This window comes from Cygnus olor, chromosome 3 (genome assembly GCF_009769625.2).
Source record: "Cygnus olor isolate bCygOlo1 chromosome 3, bCygOlo1.pri.v2, whole genome shotgun sequence".
Taxonomy (NCBI): Eukaryota; Metazoa; Chordata; class Aves; order Anseriformes; family Anatidae; genus Cygnus; species Cygnus olor.
Genome location: NC_049171.1, coordinates 91,853,158 through 91,871,792, shown reverse-complemented (window position 1 = coordinate 91,871,792; position 18,635 = coordinate 91,853,158). Strand labels below are relative to the sequence as shown.

Below are 18,635 nucleotides of genomic sequence, written 5' to 3'. Positions count from 1 at the left end.
GGGAGGGTTGTCTTAAAAACATGGTTCTGTTTTCTTTTAAAATTTCTTAATTTTTTATACATATTTTTCTGCTTTACAATTGATTTCTTTAAGAGGTAATTAATATATCATGGAAAAACACACACATACCCACCTCTCAGGTTACAGAGCCTTATGCATAAAGGTTGACATTCCAAGAGAAACCTAACCAAACCCCTAGAATGACACAAACCAGTTAAAGTCTGCAAAACCTGAGCCTCATCAGGGGACCTGCAATTCTGCAGTTATCATACAAACAAACTAAATGAGATGGAATTAAAATACAGGAGGCCCTTGGCACTGTGTTTTGGAAGATGTACTTCGCAAGGACTTCCAGCACACGCAGCTCAATGCTCTACCATATACCTTTAAACACTGAGTTCAAACTACAATAGTGACAGTGATCAGCAACAACTATCACACGTCAGTGTATAATGTGGCCTGTCAGAAAATTGTAATTGAAAAAAAGCTGTCTCATACTGCTGAAAAAAATAATAAAAAAAGCCAACCTATAACTTCAAACACATCAATGAAATATTTCTTTGAATCTTCTTCACAGCACAAAACTAAATCCTCTTCCTAACATTCATCTCCAAAGTCTTGCTCTGAGAATACTGAGCACTGGGTTGTTGTACAGCATATAACAGACCCCAAACCGCCCAGTATCTCTTATTCAAAGAAACTGGGTACTTCTTTACCTAGCAACAAAATCAATCCACAGAACTGCCTCAAGTATTTCATACCTCAATGATTAGGTCTAATTGCTCACTCTCTAACTGAAAGAAAACCATCTTAAAAATCTCACTATCTGAAACATTTAAGAACAGCATTAACATATCCAGTATTAAAGTGCCATTTAGATGATGGAAACAAAATCTTAATTCTTCTACAGTTATTTTCACTAATTGTTCTTTGTCAGCTTCGAGCTTCATGGGAAAAAAAAAAAAAGGAACAGCTGGTACAGCTGAACACCTGGGACAGAAGTACAACTCAATCTGTTTTGACTGTCAATCCCAGTCTACCCTGATCTCTTCTAAAATGTCAACAGGCCATCATCAAGGGGAAGCTGCAGCAAAACAGAAGGATTTTTAGGCAACAGGAAGAGTTGCAAAGCAGAGCTAGGCTGGAAATCAAGTTGCTGTACTGGCTACAGTTAAAGAAGATTTGGATGATGGCCAAGTAGCCGGCAGGAGTTCTTACTGCCTCGCTGGTCAGCCCGTTACGTGGAGAGGCACAACAAAGCTAGGCTTAATGGAAGATGAAGCCCTGCAAAGCCAACAGTCATTCTGGCCTCCTCTGTCTGCAAAGATGCTCTGGGATTTGAAGACGTCATGGACTGACTGCCTTGGCTGTCTGCTACCAATTCTATAGAAATCATGAACTTGGATGAGCAAACATTTTAACATGCCAAACAGAAGATCTCGCTTCTGTCTTCTACAGACAGATAAAAACGACGTGAGCGATCATTTAGAGACTGAGTTCCTACATGTTTTAAAACAGTAGGCTTCAACCAGCGACGTGCACTCACCCACCAGTAAGGCACACCGGCGTTAGAGGAGAAGCCCTTCACAGTAGCCCTGCATCTCCAACGCAGCGAGGCAGCCCTGGGCAGCACCGTAAGCGGAGCACACCGTGTGCCCTTCCTCCTCCAACCCCCAGCATCCACAGCAGAAAGGATAGCTAAGAGCTGGGAAACACTTTAAAGCAAATGCACATGGCTTAATTTTCTCTTTTTTTTTTTTTTTTTTCATCAGGGAAAAACAGGCAGAAACGTTCGACGTCGAAGAGTTCAGACTAGGTTCTTGTTATTTTTCCCTGTCCATATGAGAAGGTTAAGCACAGTCACCGAACTTTGAATTCCAGCCTCAGTCACGAAGAAGCCTCTGGCACGGTTCCCAGACTAGTAAAAAATGACCATTTCAGCCCCTAAAGCATGGAGCCTGATCCATTAAAGCAAAACAAGTTCTCCTGACAGCTGGTTTTCTTAGCATATTCACGTCCGTGTATTTATCAGAGAAAAGCCCTCCAGGACAACAGTGTTTATTACAGGATTATTTCTGTGAATCCAGGGAACACAGAATTCACTGAGCAACACTGCTTCTACCCTGATTTCTTTTTTCTTAAAATGTGAACCAAGACGAACCCATTTTTATTTTAGTTTTTTAAACACGGACTAATCATGAAGAAAAAAAGACATCACACATAAGGAAAAATGACAAAAAAAATCAATAAATTTGATTTTTATCAAATAAAAACCCCTGCAACCCCCTTTAATGTGTAGCACACTGACAAACATTTTAAGCATTAATATAGAAATTAGCTGTTTGATCTCTCAATGATTGCTTTGATTTAGAGTCTGGTGACTTTTAGCAAATGGAAAACAAAGATATGACAGATTTTTTTTTAAATCATAAATTTCCTTCCCATATGAGTCTCTACTATGCTTTCACAGAGAAAGATGATTTTGAACAAGCCAGATGCCTTCTACTGAGAGGTTTAGAGACTTTATGACAAACGTATAGAAGTATGGCAGAGACGTAACGTGCAAATACCCCAACAGTTCCTCATGGTGCAGAGGAAGCCTCGGCATACTCCTGTGCCTACCTAGCAGGAGGAAGAGGTCAAGAGGAGGCATGTGAGGGGCCTCTGGTATTGACACCGCTCAGCTCCGTCCCCTCTTCCCAAAGCCCAGCAGCTGAGAGCTGGGGATGAACAGCATCCTGTGAGCACTTCTGCTCCCTGAGGAGGGAGGAGGTGGAGGACTGGCTGGGGACACACACTCGGGGATGCTGACAAGCACCGTCCTCTCAAGTTGGGTGGCCCATCTGTGGGGTTTCCCAGCTCACCATTTCCTCCATAAGTGTGCAGAAACTTGTTTTTATGATAGTACAGTTGTGCTGGGAGGTTTTAACAAAACGTATCATAAATACCTCGTTTCATTTTAACTTAATCTGATTTATGAAATTAAAATCAACTGTTACTGGCACTGTATCTGTTTGCTGATGCAGTGCAATAAAGAGTAAGAAGAACTCTCAAAGAAAATTATAAAATGAAAGATTCTGTAAATGATTCCAAATTAAGGGAACATTAACAAGAAATTGCTGTTAATGCGTTTTAAACAATTGGTAATTAAAAGAATGGTTTTGAATTTAAAAGTTTTAATGAAAGAATTAAACTGTGCATAGTTATGATCAGCTACTGTTGAGATTTTTATAAACCAACATGCTTCCCATCCCTGAGAGCCGGTTTTGAGGTGGTTCTTTTGTTTGTTTTTAACTGTAAGATCTGGACTTTATTCTCTTACAGACACGCACTGCATCACGGAATTCAACTGAACACTGATATTGACCCAAAAATGCAACAATACTTTTTCACTGCATTGCTACCTCCTACTAATAGATGACCTTTTCCAAGCCTAGCATCTTAGCTCCAAACCATAAAAAATGGGCATTTCCCTGATTTAGCAAATCTCTTTGAGAGTCTATGACAAAGAACAGTCAGTCTTACCAGTATTTTATTTACCATCCACCTAAAAATAGATCAAATGTACTTCACAATAGCACTTCAAAGCAAAAATACTATATTCACATTGCTAGGACTCAAATTCGCTGACAAGATCTGTGGGTAAGTATCATTTTTAGAAAACGCTATGTGGGAACACATGTTTATATGGCAGAACACAAAAGCAATGAAAGCTCTTGGGAAAGCTGGAGATAACTCACATTACACAAACAGACCCTTTACTCTTATTTCTCTCCAAAGCCGAAGCATTTCTATCTGAAAATGCCTTTTTCATACATAAGGACAAAGCCATTCCTGATTGCTTGTTCTTCATAAGGTGAAGAGAGTCATTATTAACAAAATAATTGTGGGAATTTTATTTTTTCCTGCCTTATTGAATACTTGGGAATGCTGTGTAGACAACTGTCAACTACTACTTACTCCACCTCAAAATCTGCTGCATAAAAAAATACACTAGTAATTTGCTTACATGGTGCTTGTAGATGCAATTATTGTTAGCAGCAGGAAAGAACTTTTATAAGCAGAACACAATTCAAATGTAACATGTCATGGCCTCAAGTCATTAAAACTAATCCTCAGGGCTTGTTGAGGCTTTTTGTACTTTTGGCAAAAAGTATAAAGAAGTACGCATTGTTGCTTCAGTTCCCAAACACTGGAAAGTTAAATATCTAGACTGTCAGCCTCTGCTAAACAGAACAGAGATTGGTTTTGGGAAAGAACAAAAGACAAATACATCTTTGTTATTATAGCTCAATCAAGCAAACACTGAAAACATACCTATACATTTTCTCATGGCACAAAATGTAGCCAGAAGAGTAAAGGAAGGTGCAGCAGCTCACAATCAAGCAAACCAACTTGCATTGAAAACAAGAGACATTATGCATCAAACAACAAAAACTTACATTAACTCTGCGTTAGGTTACTCCAAAAAGTAACGCAGTGAACCTGAACCATAACCAATCTCTCTCCCTCTCAACTCTTGGGTACTACGGGTATCTAGATACCATGATGAATACTTTACAAATACACAAGGACAGACTGAGGTAGAGCTACGCTTTCTAAGTGAAGTATCTCAAGGTTGATAGAGATAACATGAAGAGGTATGTCATGGAACTTAGGTTTTACTGGTATGATTTTAAAATGACTACATAAGCTATAAAAGACAAAGCAATAACTATGTCATCAGACATGTCAGGTATGTACTAACACCATCCAAATACCCTTATGTTTTATTGCTGTACATCACGTTTAAAATCAAGTATTTTTTACAGCACTGAAAGAAAATGCAATATTTTTAGGAAAGCAAAGTGTGCCTTTTGTATTGCTACTCTGCTTTGCTACTCAAGAGGTTAACATCTTTCTAAAGACACCTGAGAAATGGGAAAATCAGCAGTGCATTCATTAGCACATGGGTCATCTACATATACCTGGGTGGCCTGCAATACACTTAAGAGTCAACATGTTACTAGAGCTAAAAACACAATGGAAACTAATGACAGCCCATTTGCTTTTAACAGTAGCTGAGCAGAAGAATTCTTGGGAACAGGGACGGATAATTACAGGTTTGACCAGAATTATGCCCTCGACTAATGCTGATAAAAGTGAACTGATAAACTATGAAAACTAAAAGCTGCTAAATACATTATTCATATGTGTGTACGTTTGCATGTGTGTGCAACCTGCATTTTCTTAAATAAAAAAACAGGGAAGTCTTCTGTTTTTATCTTAATCAAATCTTGATCTTTGTTTTTTAAACTGTATCCACCAGCTTATCCAGACCAATACCCTGTTGAGTAAAATGTCAAGATACCATGTCCCTTCACACACACCAAGTTTATCACTAAGTTGTACTAAACTGTGGCAGTCAGCATTTCCCATCTGTTCCCTACCCAGAAGTGTTATGACCAGTTCAAAGCAAAGTCATTGCGGTACGGACCAGAAAAACAAAGCATCACTGAAACAGTGTTAGATTAGCTTGGCTACTGAACAGTTGAAAAGCCTAGTATTGTTACTTTTTTTGAAGCAGACACTATGAGACTAAAATACTAAAGAGAAAGAAGGAGCATTAAGACATTCTTACTTTCAGAAACAAGAGAAAAGCAGTTTAATGAAAACAGACTGATTTCTGATCCTTGCCCTTCCATTTCAGGAGTTCCTCAGCATCGTGTTTGCCAACTGCATTGTCCAACAAGCTTAAAATTAAGTATTTAGATATTTTCCTGGAAAAATTAAGTTAGTAAAGCTGCAAATTCCTAAAACACAGTTAATAAAGCCCTTCAGCTTCTACAACTCTATATTTAGAAGTGCTATATATATACAGAGAACTTACCTATACATATATGTATACACCATCGCCAAAAGAAAAAATAAGTAAATATTGCCCCACAATAAAAAAGTATCAGTGTGCCGTAACGTAGGACACAAAAAAATACTGCTGCAGGAAAACACAGCATACTTTTCATGGATTAATACGGTACTACATGTGGCCAATGATGACGTTTCTTCATCCATATGTGATCCAGCCACAGATACAGAACTAACAGAAAGAAGATCTGTCATTCTTCCACCACACACACGCTTGCAGTAATCATTATGACTTTAAGCAATTTAAAGCAATATGACCTTATCACCTAGCCAACATTTTTTACATAAATCAAGAAAAACATGAAGAGTTCAAAGATGAAGTTGAAAGAACACTCCAGAACAAACTGTCTCACTTACTGTTCAATACGCGGGGAGAGATACAGCTTAGGAAAAACCTGAGTAGCTTCTGCATCCTCAAAACTAACAGAGAGAAGCGCAACATCTTCTCCAGGATCTTCATTCACATCCTATACATTAAAAATAATAAAGCGACAAATAAAAAACTAAGTACTTATAAACTTGCAGACAAAAACTAATAAAGTCAAATACCAATTTAAGAGATGCTTAAGTGAGGAATCTAAACAGTGACCGCCAAAAAATAGGCTGAAAATTAATATTCTTCATGTATTAGTACTTTAAAGACATTCTGTAGTGCTTAATTTCAAGCATCAAAATACAATTACTGTTAGCAAGTGTATACTAATGTAGCTCCTCTTTGGCTGAAATACATATTTCAGTAAAGATGCAGACTTCATTTTTAACAATTCTCAGTTAAACGCTAACATCAGACATAAATGCCAAGGATTTTTTTTTTAATGTTACAGTAGCATTGAATTACAACCACAGATTTTGTATTTGTTATTTTTCAAAGTATATGGTACAAAATTTCTGCTGCACTCAACTCCTATTTCTGTTGTAGACAAAGAAGTTTTTTGAAATTTATATCTAAAAGTCATCACACCTGAGTTTCCCACACATTAGATCCCTGCATTACTTTCAGAAGGCTACACACACTGTAAAAGCTACTGTAAGAAGTAGTCTTGTTAAGACCTGACACTTCTCTGAGTCACAGACAGTACAAACAAGTGAATTTCTGCTCAACACAACTGCATTTGAGCTCCTGACCTCTGGTTAGGGCCATGAGTTGGCAGTACCATCGCCTTCACTTACAACGGGTAATAAATACTGTGCCACTTGCTGCTCAGAAACAAAAGTCCTTTAACATGTTTGTGCATATGTACACAGCGACTTGCCAAGATGCATTTGTTTTTATCCGTTCTGGAAAACTATGAGAGGAAACAGATAAACCAGCAGATCTGCACTCAGAGCAGGATCACAGTGGTTCAGTGTGCCCTGGTATGGTCTGTCACACACACAGCTGGGAGGAAGGAACATGCAAACCACTTAAACATTGTTCGGAGATCCTGCCCTATCTGGGGGAAAAAAGCGACTGTTGAGTGGTTTCAGGAAGACGATCTCGTGCCATTTGAAGCTTTGGCAGGACTGAAACTGTTAATGTCCAGAGAGACTAGCTGCGTATTAGCTGTTACGTGCAGAACACAACATGCCAAGAAACTTAGTGATAAGCTGCAGGGAAGAATGGGTCTTAAAAAAGCCTAATTGTCTTGCATGAAAAATGAGAGAGAGCTGACAGTGTTTTCTTAAATTCTGCCTTGGTGTGCTGCTCACTTCTGACAGCTGAAGGAAGAGTGTACTCCTATAAAATGGTCACAGGCACACTTAGGCTGGGAAGGAAAACATGCTTTTAAACTGGAGTTGCAGGGTAACGCTTCATGTAAGTAGTGAGAGCGAGAATTAACTGCATTCCTCTTGGGGTATGATCAGGTTATGGATGGGATTACGTGACACGATGCCTGCACCAGCGACGGACAGGACCTCACGGCCTACAGCGCTCCTTTCAGTGTTGTGCTTCCAGCAGCCTACAACAGAAGAACCCTCACAGATGAGAAAGCTTTTTTCAGAAAGTGAAACAACCACCACCCAAACAGTGCAACTCCTCCCTAGTGTTTCGTGCATTTTCATCGTTAAGGAATTTTTTTCAATAAGGAACAGCTTTCACTCCTGAAGCTGGCTATGGCATTAACTGGCCTTTTTCTGATTAATTTGCTAATTGTCAATGAAATGGAAAGAACTATTAAGACACATTAAACAGTAATGCTAATGATTAAAAATCTTTTACTATAAGGGGCATTCTTCAAGAGATGACAAATATGCATACTACATTCACCTGCGTATGTATACAGCTCTGTCAAGACCACATTCTTTTGTTTCTATTTTTTTTCAAATACCTTGTTTTTACGTTTTTACAGAAGAGAACCTACATGCTTTTCACAAGCTGTATGGACAAACCCAAAAGTACTTTATCTTGCATTTAGTGTTAACGCTTAAGTTGATATGCACACCCAGTTTACCATCATGCATATGACCAGTTTCTAGAATACCACTCAGGTGCCTACTGATCAAAGAGAATCAAAATGAGGAAACAAAAAAATCAGGTGAACACCACTACAGCATCCATTACCCTATATGCTATTATTACACTGTATTCCTGCACTCACTAATGGCTACTTTAATATGGAGACTCATTCCAGAAAAATAAAAGATACATAAATAAACATGACATTTTTGCGCGTTAAGCTGCAACAAGCTGATGTGTGCATTAAGAGCAATAAATTGAGATGTAGTATTTTTCATTTACAAAAGTAATACACAAAATAAAACTACTGTTGCCAGCACAGCACTGCACTACATTCATATAGCTACTGTCTCATCCAAGTAAAGAAATTAGCATTCTTCTCTAAGTGCCACTTTTCAAGTCGATGTATATTTTTGGGCCACAAACCTGAAAAGTTAAAATTGTAGCTTTAAAAAAAAAAGGCAACACAAAACTAATACGCATTCCTATAGGTTTTAAAAAGATGCAATGCGGTAACACCATGAAGTTGCTCAACCTGGTTGCTGAGATGGCCACAGATTTACAATGAAGTCCCTTTGTATTTGCTGCAATAGAGATTATTACTTTAAGACTTTGTTCCTTTTATTTATGCAAGGATCTGCCTGGTAGAACTGCATTCAACCTTAGTACGTCTGTTACAACTGCCATTTACAAAACTAAACTGAAAACACATGTCCCACAGATAAACTATGGAAAGCCTTTTAAATTAATAGGCCTTTTTGATGTTGTCTGTGCCAGTCACAGCTTAACTCCTTCAGTGATATCTCTTCTGGTCATCTCTACAAACCTGCTAATGCTAGGTGAGATGATGCATCTTTGTATCAGTGGGCAATGACATTGCTCCAGAACAGGGGCTGATATCCTTCCCTCACACCAAAGAGTCCAAAGGCAAAGGCTGTTTTCACACATCATCAAATTCCAACCAGGCAGTGTCTTCCCCTTTCCCATCTCTGCATGCTGATTTCTCTCAAGGAACAGGCAACATTTCAATAAAGCAGCAAAGCAAGATTGCCCCTCTGTTTTATTTTTCAGTTAGCTTCAAAAGAAATAGTGACATTCAATTGCTTCTTCAAGACTAATCCCTTTTAAGGAAAAAAGAGGCTGTTGAACTCAAATCACAGTACATTTTTAATATTAAAGTAGCTATTTTCATAAGTTGCATTTAACCCACAACAGTTACTGTTAAAGGATTTTTATCAAAACAACTAATTTTACATTTTTCAAGAAAAAATGATTTTGTAAAAATGAAGAACGCCAATGTCTTAAAAATTAGCATTCAACGTAAGAACTGCCATGTTAAGGTACCAGTTCCTACTCACACAACTTTTTCCACACAAGACTTTACAGAAGGTATTATTAAATTGAACTTTCACAGAATGCAGCATACATCCTGGGCCACAGGAATTCTGAGGTTTAAAAATTGAATGTTGCTAAAAAATATATCTGAGATCATTAGCTAAGCATGTGATAATTGCACACCTATTAGATTTTCCACAACAGTCTCATGATTACCGGTAAAAAAAATCTAGCCCATTACAATATAAAAGATCCAACATTGATTTTCATGGTGTCTTTCTGCCATCTTGCTATCCTGTTTTACTAGGTATTCCAAAATAATCTTTTCCTCATTTCAGAAGAGACCTATTCAAATCAAAGAGGAAAAAAACCTGACGCACCATTTAACATCAAAAATAAACACTTTTCTATCTCAAGAACTGTGAGTGTTTTCCTATGTTTACACAATATTTGCACGGTGTGGGTTGATCTTTTTGACTAAAAGTTCCTGCAAAACGAACTGCAAAATATATGTAGTAAAGCACTGTGGGTAAGGAATAAGATAATAATAACAATAAAAAAAGACTTTCAACTCATGTTTTGTTCCTTTTTTTTTTTTTTTTTTTTTTGGCTATTGCAGAGAACTGTTAGCAACAACTTACAACAATAAATAGTACTTTTAACAAAGACAAATGTAAAGAGAAAAGTCATGGTATTTCATTCTAATTTACCCTTTCTCTACTCAGCCAGTGAAGATGAAATGTTCACTAAACATGTACGTTGGCAATGCAGGACAAAAGGCCACATGAAAATACAGATACAGAACAAATGAAAACAGAAGTTATAAGAACTTTAGATTTTTTTCTTCCAGAAACCTGAGGCAAAGACTTCAGGTATCACAAGGCTTGAAAACAAAACTTTTAAATCCTATTTCTAATCGTGTCAGCACTGTCTAAAGAACCATTTGTTAGTTTTCATTCATATCAAAATGAGTTTACATTCAAAAGCAGGCTTCTTTGTTTACAGCTGCTCCCTTTGCAAAATCCTTCATCTTTTCATAAAGTTCGTATGAGTCGTGTATGAAAATTATTATCAAAAACACCAAGTACAACATCTAAATGGCATTGTTTTCTCATATCCTACCTACTGTAATTGAAAACTGGGAATTTACTGGAACTGACAATTTATTATGAGTCAGATGGTTGATAGCCAGTCCAACCAAAACATCTGCTCCGCACAGTCACAACTGCTATAACCCATTTCCTCTTGTGCCTGGAGTCTAACCAACTTGTACATTAGAGTTCCTTTTCCTTAAAGATGCAGATTCTGGAAAATCAGTTACTACCTTTTTTTAGTTATCAGCAGAAAAAATCACCTTGCAACCTTTTATTAGAGCATTCTTTCAATAAGAGGTATTTTTATTTGTGGCACGGAAGTGTGCTTGCCTGCACCAAACTGCAACGCGAAGCAGTTGGAGGCTGCATCTGCAGCAGCTCTCTCAGGGGAAGGACAGCTTGCTCTTGATGGGCAAGGAAAACTCACAGCCTTGGGACTTGCTTTCAATGCACGTGGAAGACTTGAGAGCTATGGGGCATGAGACTGGGGGACAAGAGTATGCAGTGGGCTGGTGTATATACCTAGGATTAGGAGCCTGGTGTAACCAGATCAACTGTAAAGTACGAATGAGGAAAAAAAAAGAGAATTTGGTAGAAAGAATGGGAAAGGATGTGCAGGAAGAGAGTATTGATTGGCTTTGGGAAGGACAAGCCATTTCTGGCCTGAGGGCTGTTGAGAAATGAGGAAAGAGAGCAGGGCTTCTGGTAGGGCTACTAAATTTGTACCTTGAGCACAAACAGCAATTGGTCTGAGGATAAAAGCAAGGTAAGGAAAAGTACACAAAGTGCCCAGCCCACCGCATGTTCCCTGAGGTAAAGAGGGGCCACACAGATGGCTGATGTTGCAGAAGCCTCCAGGAACAGATAAGCTAGCTAAAATCCAAACTGTATGGGTCAGGCCAAATCTGCTTCAGGAGGTTCCCAGCCCCAGCTCACGATTGCAACCTCTTCCTGGAGGTTTCTGACCTCTCAGCTCTGACAAACGCTGAATAATCATCTTTGTGGTATGATTCTAACCGAGGGGACGGAAACCTCCAGCCGATGGGGAGAGGATGGGATCGCTTAAAATAATATAAGCGAGGAATGCACTCAATTTACAGCCTGTGTGATGTGATGGAGCACGAGGAAGGTGGAACAGAAAGGCTGAATGTGGATGAGAACGTGGAGGAGTGTGGAGCGGTTGATCCTAACATCTGCAGCCAGCTTATGACAAGGTGAAGTCTCAGCTTACTTTGTGGTACCTCTCAACCCTACCATTTCAGTCAGCCTCACAGAGTGTGCAATTTATATACCAGGATCCCTTCTGGAGAAAAAGGTCTCAAGAGGAGAAATACATGAGAATAGCAAGATATCACAAAGGTAATTTATCTTAGGGTGAAACTTAACCCATGTGATTTTGCATGGCACATGCCTATATTGGAACAATACTTACTAACAACTGAGAAGTGAACAACAGAATTTGTTTTTGAAATCAAAATACGAATTGCATCAGAGAAGAACACATAATGCTATTTGCTTTATTAGTACTTGCATCACACTGCTTCGCAAAGTTTGGCCTTTTCCCTCCAAATGACAGCATGTGATAAGATAAAAAACAACTATCAAATAAACCACAAGCAACTTGTATCCTTAATGCGTGGTAACTTCATTAACCAGCTTTGATACAAGTAGTTACATGTTCTCCAAACCCTTTTCTGTATTTATTGTTTTTTAAAAAAAATAACAAAACATGCTAGGGGAAAGTAGGCAAAGGAATGTGAAGTGGCAAATGAGACTTAAGAAATCTGCTTCACTCTAGGGAGAATATGTAATTATTCCAGGAAATTCTTTCTCCTGTCTTCCAGGAAATCAGGTCTGATCAAGGAGTGCTGATTCTTTAAATAGGATCTTTAATGAAAACAAAGGCAGTCACCTTGCATGCACTGTCCACTGTATTGAAATGTTCCAAAAACAGTCCCTCTCCCAAGGTAATACAACAAAACATTTGCCTAACTCAGACAAAGAATATGTTTAAGCTCAGACTAATTCCTTTTTTAAAAGTTACATGAAAATCATAGTCCATGAACAACACTGCAGAATCTGAAGAGATATTTCTAGGACATTGTTTTCCTTTTACTGGATTTTTTTCATTAAAATGAAATCAAATAAGTATCTTTTGAACATTGAGCAATACCTCTAAGTATACCACTGTGCATCAATAACATGTAAATAAAAAGATTTTTCTTAAAGTGTGAGTAACATCCCAAATATTTTGTTTTGTTGTTTGTTTGTTTTTGCTGGTGGTTTCTTGTTTGCATTCAGACTTTTGTATATAAATATATTGTGCTTCTCTAAGACAAGAATCTGAGGTGTGTTTTGCCTATACCATTTTCTTTTATTATGGTCATGGCAATTTACCACTACTCACCATATGAATAACTGTCAGAGTTTGGTAAAGAATGCTGTTAGGAAAAGCTTAAGAAAAAACAAAAGGTTAAATAGAATAACATTCTTGTCCATGAAAATTCACAACTTTCAAGATTCATGCTATTTAAGTGAATAAAAGTTAAGTTGTTTTGACAGCACAAAAAGTTGTGGTGATACTTTCACCGCAGTAATAACTGTTCGCTTAGGTCCGAAAAACACAATCTCAAAAAATAACACGGATGCCTTTAAAGGTCAAAAATATGCTTTGGTAAGGACTAAACTCAAACTTAGAATAAATAAATAAAAAAAGTGTGGCACAGTCTAAAAACGATACTGGGGTGTCCCTTCTGATGTGTAAATACCACTGATTTCAAGAGAGGTAAAAAGTTGCTAAATATTCATTGTATAAACAAGAAACACAAACTACATGGGAGAATCATTTCATATTGACTGAATTATATTTATTAGCTATGTTTTAATGACACTAGAGTAGTGGACACTTTTTCATTTTAGGAGAGACACAAGATGCTAGTGATCTTAAATTTCAATTCATTCACTGAAATGTAACTACAAACACATTAGCTCTATCAGCTCTAATATCAGATATCACATTCATATTAAGATTAAAACCAACAACACTTACACAGCTAGGAATGTCCATGTGATTAGAATGAATTAGAATAAAAAGAACAAAATGGGGAGAAACAATATTAGGAATCTAGATTACTGGGACCTGACTTTTCATACATTCACGAATCACTGCTTTTGTTTGCTAGGACTTCAATTTATCCATCATTATAGAAGGGCACTTAACCTCCTAATTTTTGTTTTGTTTACTTCTAACCTAATTTATAAACATACTAGCTAAGTTTTAATAAAACAATACGGTATTATCATTAAAAAAGAACGTTATCCCAAAAGATTCCCCTATGACTCTGATGAAGTTTTATAGGCAGGATACAGATTCAAACAGCACCATATCTTTTCTAAGACCTAAAGCAAAGCAATGATGCGTCTCTGCCATCACCAGCTAATAATGGGCTGCGCAAAGCGCTCAGAGATTCCAAAGCTCACTTTTTACAGAGGTCACCCTGCCTCCTCTTAATCGGTGAGCAGTAGCGGCAGCCACTCAGACCAAGCTCATGTTGCCACATCTTGACAAAAAACTTTTCCTTTTAAAACCAAGAGCAGCACAAAAATGGTTCTCCAAAATGAAGATGTTATTTCTTCTACCAATAAACATACCAATTAGCTGCTTTGCTGGCATCAGTGGTGCTACTGGCAGAATAAAGAACAGCACAACCTGAGCCACAGTGTGAGAATCTGGCTGAAGGTACAAGACTGAAAATGTAAATGTGTCCTTATAAGCACATATCCTAGAAAAATAACTGTTTAAAACTTGTTGTAAATAGTTATTGACTTTTTTTTTTTTTTACGAAAGGTTTTATGTCTGGTAAACATGCTCTTGAGTGCCTTAAAAAGCCATGTTTAGTTAGAAAGCCCTGGGTAAGCAGCAAACAAAGGACAAGTAGTATTAAAATTAATACTTGCACTAATAACATCTGTATCCTAAATCAGGAATCATTTGAGGATAGCAAGGCAGTGAGAGAGGAAAAGAAGACAGCAAGAAAGAGGAAAAGAAGCTCTACTTTGTTCCTTTGGGCATTGCATGTTAGTGACAGACATGCTGATTTTGTGCAAGTGCTAAGTTCAGTCATAGGTATTACATATGCCATACACATTTGTGTATGTGTTTGCATTGTATGGAGGACTCATTTTCATTACTGTTTAGATGTTATCTATTAAATTGTTCACTTGAAACGATCAACACTGAAGGTTCAAGATTTATGTAGTGATACAACTAACTCCAGGACTGTCAGGGTTCAGGGATTCTCTGTACTACCTTGCCACATGCCGAGGCTAAAATCAGACACTACAAGACATTTCTTTCACACCTATCTCAGCATTGCTATCTCCTTTTCACACTTTGAATACTGGGAAGAACCATATTAGGAACCAAAAATGCAGATCTACACACACCTTTAAACTACCCTCACATTCAAAGACAAAGAAACAAGATGTATTACACACACACAGATTTAGGCTGAATTACTTGGAACAACATTATTTAAAAATAAAGTACATTTACAATATTTCTAAATGTGAAAAATACACTTTCAATGCTCTTAAGAAGCAAGCAAATAGCAAAAAAAAGAAAACACAAAACACTGACCATTTAGATGACTTATAGCAGGTCACCGCCATGTGGTTTGTTTCTTTATAAATCTCCCAAAGCTATCTGGCCATTTCCTCAACATGTAGTGAGGACCCATTTTTTACCGTAAGCCCTGTGTTTTTAAGTTTGCTTTCAGAGATAAATATTTGGGGACATGTACAACTTGGAATTCAAATCCTTCACTAGGATTCAAATCTCTCCAGCTCAGTTCTTGAGACGACTGGACTACAATTTATTCAGCAAGCAACATTCACATTCTTGTCCCCCATAGTACTGATTTCCCACCTCTTTAAAAATAGTCATGTCCTTGCAGAGGCCAAAGAGCAGTCATCTCATGTCCCAGTGGAAAACAAGATCTGCTAATAAATGCCCATGTACTTAACTAGCGTGCAAACAGATCATTAATATACTTTGAAATAATCTTCCTGTCAAGCCAACTTCCAAATCTTCCAGTATAGCCTTTCTATACGTAAATGTTCATATTTTCTACATGTAAATTAACAAACATTAATGTTTGTACAGGCCCCATGATTGAAAGAAGATACAGAAGTTCTAATCATATGGGGGGAAGAATGGCATTTCTGAAACCATGTTGTGGTTCAAGGTCAGAATAAGACTTTTTTTTTTTAATCAATTCTTTTTAATAAAAGCTTTTCTCCAATCTCCACATATTATATGTTCTCGGTCCAGTGAATATCGCTCTGTAGAATCAGAAATACTATAGATTACATGGGTCACAACAAAAATGCCAGTGTAAAGCCATATTCTGAGACATGCCTTCAGTGAACCAGGAAGTACCAAGAAGATTTCACAGATGAAAAAGTGAATAATGAAAGCGCAAGGTAAAAGCAAGCAAAGTTACACTTGCTCAATACTCTTTCACTGTTGCAGCCTAGTAATGCTAACCTGATTTAAAAATAGGAAATATTTTCTTTTAAGAGAAGGTGCAAATATTAAAAATATTAACTGTTAGGAGTTGTTTGGACTATTGTTGTTTCCTGAGAATAATAGGAATGTTTCATATTAAAGTCCATAGCACTTTTAATTCGCAAGCTATTTATTACGCATTCCTATTTCAAGTGTACAATATTATATTTCTTTTCAAGAGAAATCTATTATCCCTTTGTCCCCATATTACTCACACACCTACAGGACCTGAAAAGAGTGAGGTAGGGTTGGGGGGCATATTCTGCTTTGTACAAAAAAAAGTGCAAGTTGGAGCATCCTGTCCCCTTGAGCCCCATTTGCATTCATCATTCCAGCAAACAATGTGCACGGTGTAATCATGCACACAAGGGTGTAAGTGTACAGATGTCACAAACAGCATCTTGTAAGAACTAGTTGCTGTAAAAAAAAAAGTTTATCCAGTAAAGAAGAGAAACACAGCTTTTTCCCTTGCATTTGTGTGAAGGTAGATACTGTTACAGGTGATAAGCAGGGTGCTTGAATGAGTGATAAAAGCTGTCTTAGTAAAAAAAAAAAAAAAATGATTACAACATTGGTTTGTAAATTGTAAAATAACGTGAGGAAAAAAATCACAGCATTATTCTGTTTTATATATAAAGTCACATTCTGTTCTATATTCATAGCTTTTATACATCACTACCTTTGTAAGCAGGTAGTACAGGATCACACCAATGTCATGCAGCGTGAGCCTTAACAGTCAGTGGGACACGGGTACCAGTCAGCTGGTAACATGTAACAGCAGGTACACTGTAGTATTCTGAGATATCCCGTACATTTGAAATGGTCTGACCTTTCTCAACAGCTTACTACAGTCAGAAGAAACCATGGTGCTGAGGATTTGGGGTAGGAAGTGGAAATACTTTGAATAGCACAGAATCTGTAGACATAAAAAAGGCTCTGAAAACATCCAGCACATGTTGATTTTTTTCTCTTGATGCCTAACATGGAGCCAGGAAGAAAACAGGTTTAAATAATGGGTGTGGACAGAACTTTTATATTATGGGGATGAACCTGGAATTATATTTTGGTATCACCTTTCCCTGCAAAAGGTCATGTAAGGTAGATTACCCATTAAGTGCTATGTATATTCTTACCTTTCCAGCTGAAGTTCTAACAGATCAGAAAAAAAAAGTTCAGATTAAGATGAAGCAAAAAAAAATTTTTGTAAATCTAATCCAATGCTCTCGCAAAGCCTGAAATTATTTGCACGCATGCAACAACACAGCATCGCAAGATGCAGAAATCAACAGAGCAGAACACCCTCTGTTCTTGGTCAGATATTCAGCTTTCCGACCATAAATCTGAGCTTCATGTTCTTCAGTAAGGAGGATGACATGGCCATACAAAAGGAAGAGCTGGATCATGACAATGGTTTGAACTGGAAGTTTTTTTTTACCCTGTCCTATAGGAGAGAGTATTCAATAGTTTTCTTTTCCTTTTGTAGTTTTGAACAGAGAACTTAAGAAATTAAAGCCTAAACACTTCACAGAAGTTTCCAGAATTCATGTATGTTTGATGTTCAATTTTAAAAAACTGATAAGATTTGTTGGGTAATTATTCACTGGTTCCCACCCCACTGTTACAAACACAGTGGAGTAACAAATGACTGCAACTGTTCTACTCACTTCTTCACAAACCTCAGTCCCCCTCCTGGCATCAGTTTCAAAAGATGTAGTCCTTAGTTTGTGTGGTGGATGTATACCTATAGTGGGATACATTATGATATTTCCTTGGGGAAAAAATGTAAAGAGTTTAAAAAATAGCTTAATAAAAGTGCAGATTTGGAAGTCACTTTAAAAATAAAACTGAATAAGAAAAATTCTTTGCTAGCAGAAGGACATGCCAGGAAAGGAAAAAAAAAAGGAGCCAATAATTAAGATGTCATGGTAAAAAAAACCACTAAAACCACATGTTAAATAGCAATATTTAAATTTCTATGTACATTAGCAAGCTGCAAGTCTGAAACCATTGAGCCTTTCCTACTCAGCAGCTACTGACAAAACAGTTGTTTTTATCAGTGACAAAACTGTAGCCAACAGCATTTTAAGGATCAAGGGAAAGGGAAGATTTAAGTCATATGCATTCTGGGATTTCTCTACAGCTGCCAAATTCAGGTCAATTCTTCTAATTAATCTTTTTACCATCAGCAACTTGCTTTTTTAGAATTGCTTCTACTGTTTTGGTATCTCAAGTATACAGTTGCCTCTTTTTTTTTTTTAAACTTTATAATGTTTATCTAGAAATAAAATATTTATCA

The 18,635-nt window shown here is 37.3% G+C and overlaps 1 protein-coding gene and 1 long non-coding RNA gene across 8 annotated transcripts in view; one reads left to right on the top strand and one right to left on the bottom strand.

Annotated features, from left to right (window-relative positions):
• The window catches only part of BABAM2 (BRISC and BRCA1 A complex member 2), a 170,001-nt gene that overhangs the window by 75,706 nt on the left and 75,660 nt on the right, over positions 1 to 18,635 (bottom strand). For all 7 annotated transcript variants that reach the window (XM_040551411.1, XM_040551412.1, XM_040551415.1 and 4 more), the window contains one exon: positions 6,262 to 6,371. In XM_040551411.1, coding sequence (XP_040407345.1) covers positions 6,262 to 6,371 — 110 coding nt within the window. The remainder of the gene's footprint in view (positions 1 to 6,261; positions 6,372 to 18,635) is intronic.
• Positions 11,528 to 12,964, top strand: LOC121067225. The gene is made up of 3 exons (XR_005818186.1): positions 11,528 to 11,984; positions 12,066 to 12,129; positions 12,615 to 12,964. It is a non-coding gene; the product is annotated as an uncharacterized LOC121067225 (long non-coding RNA).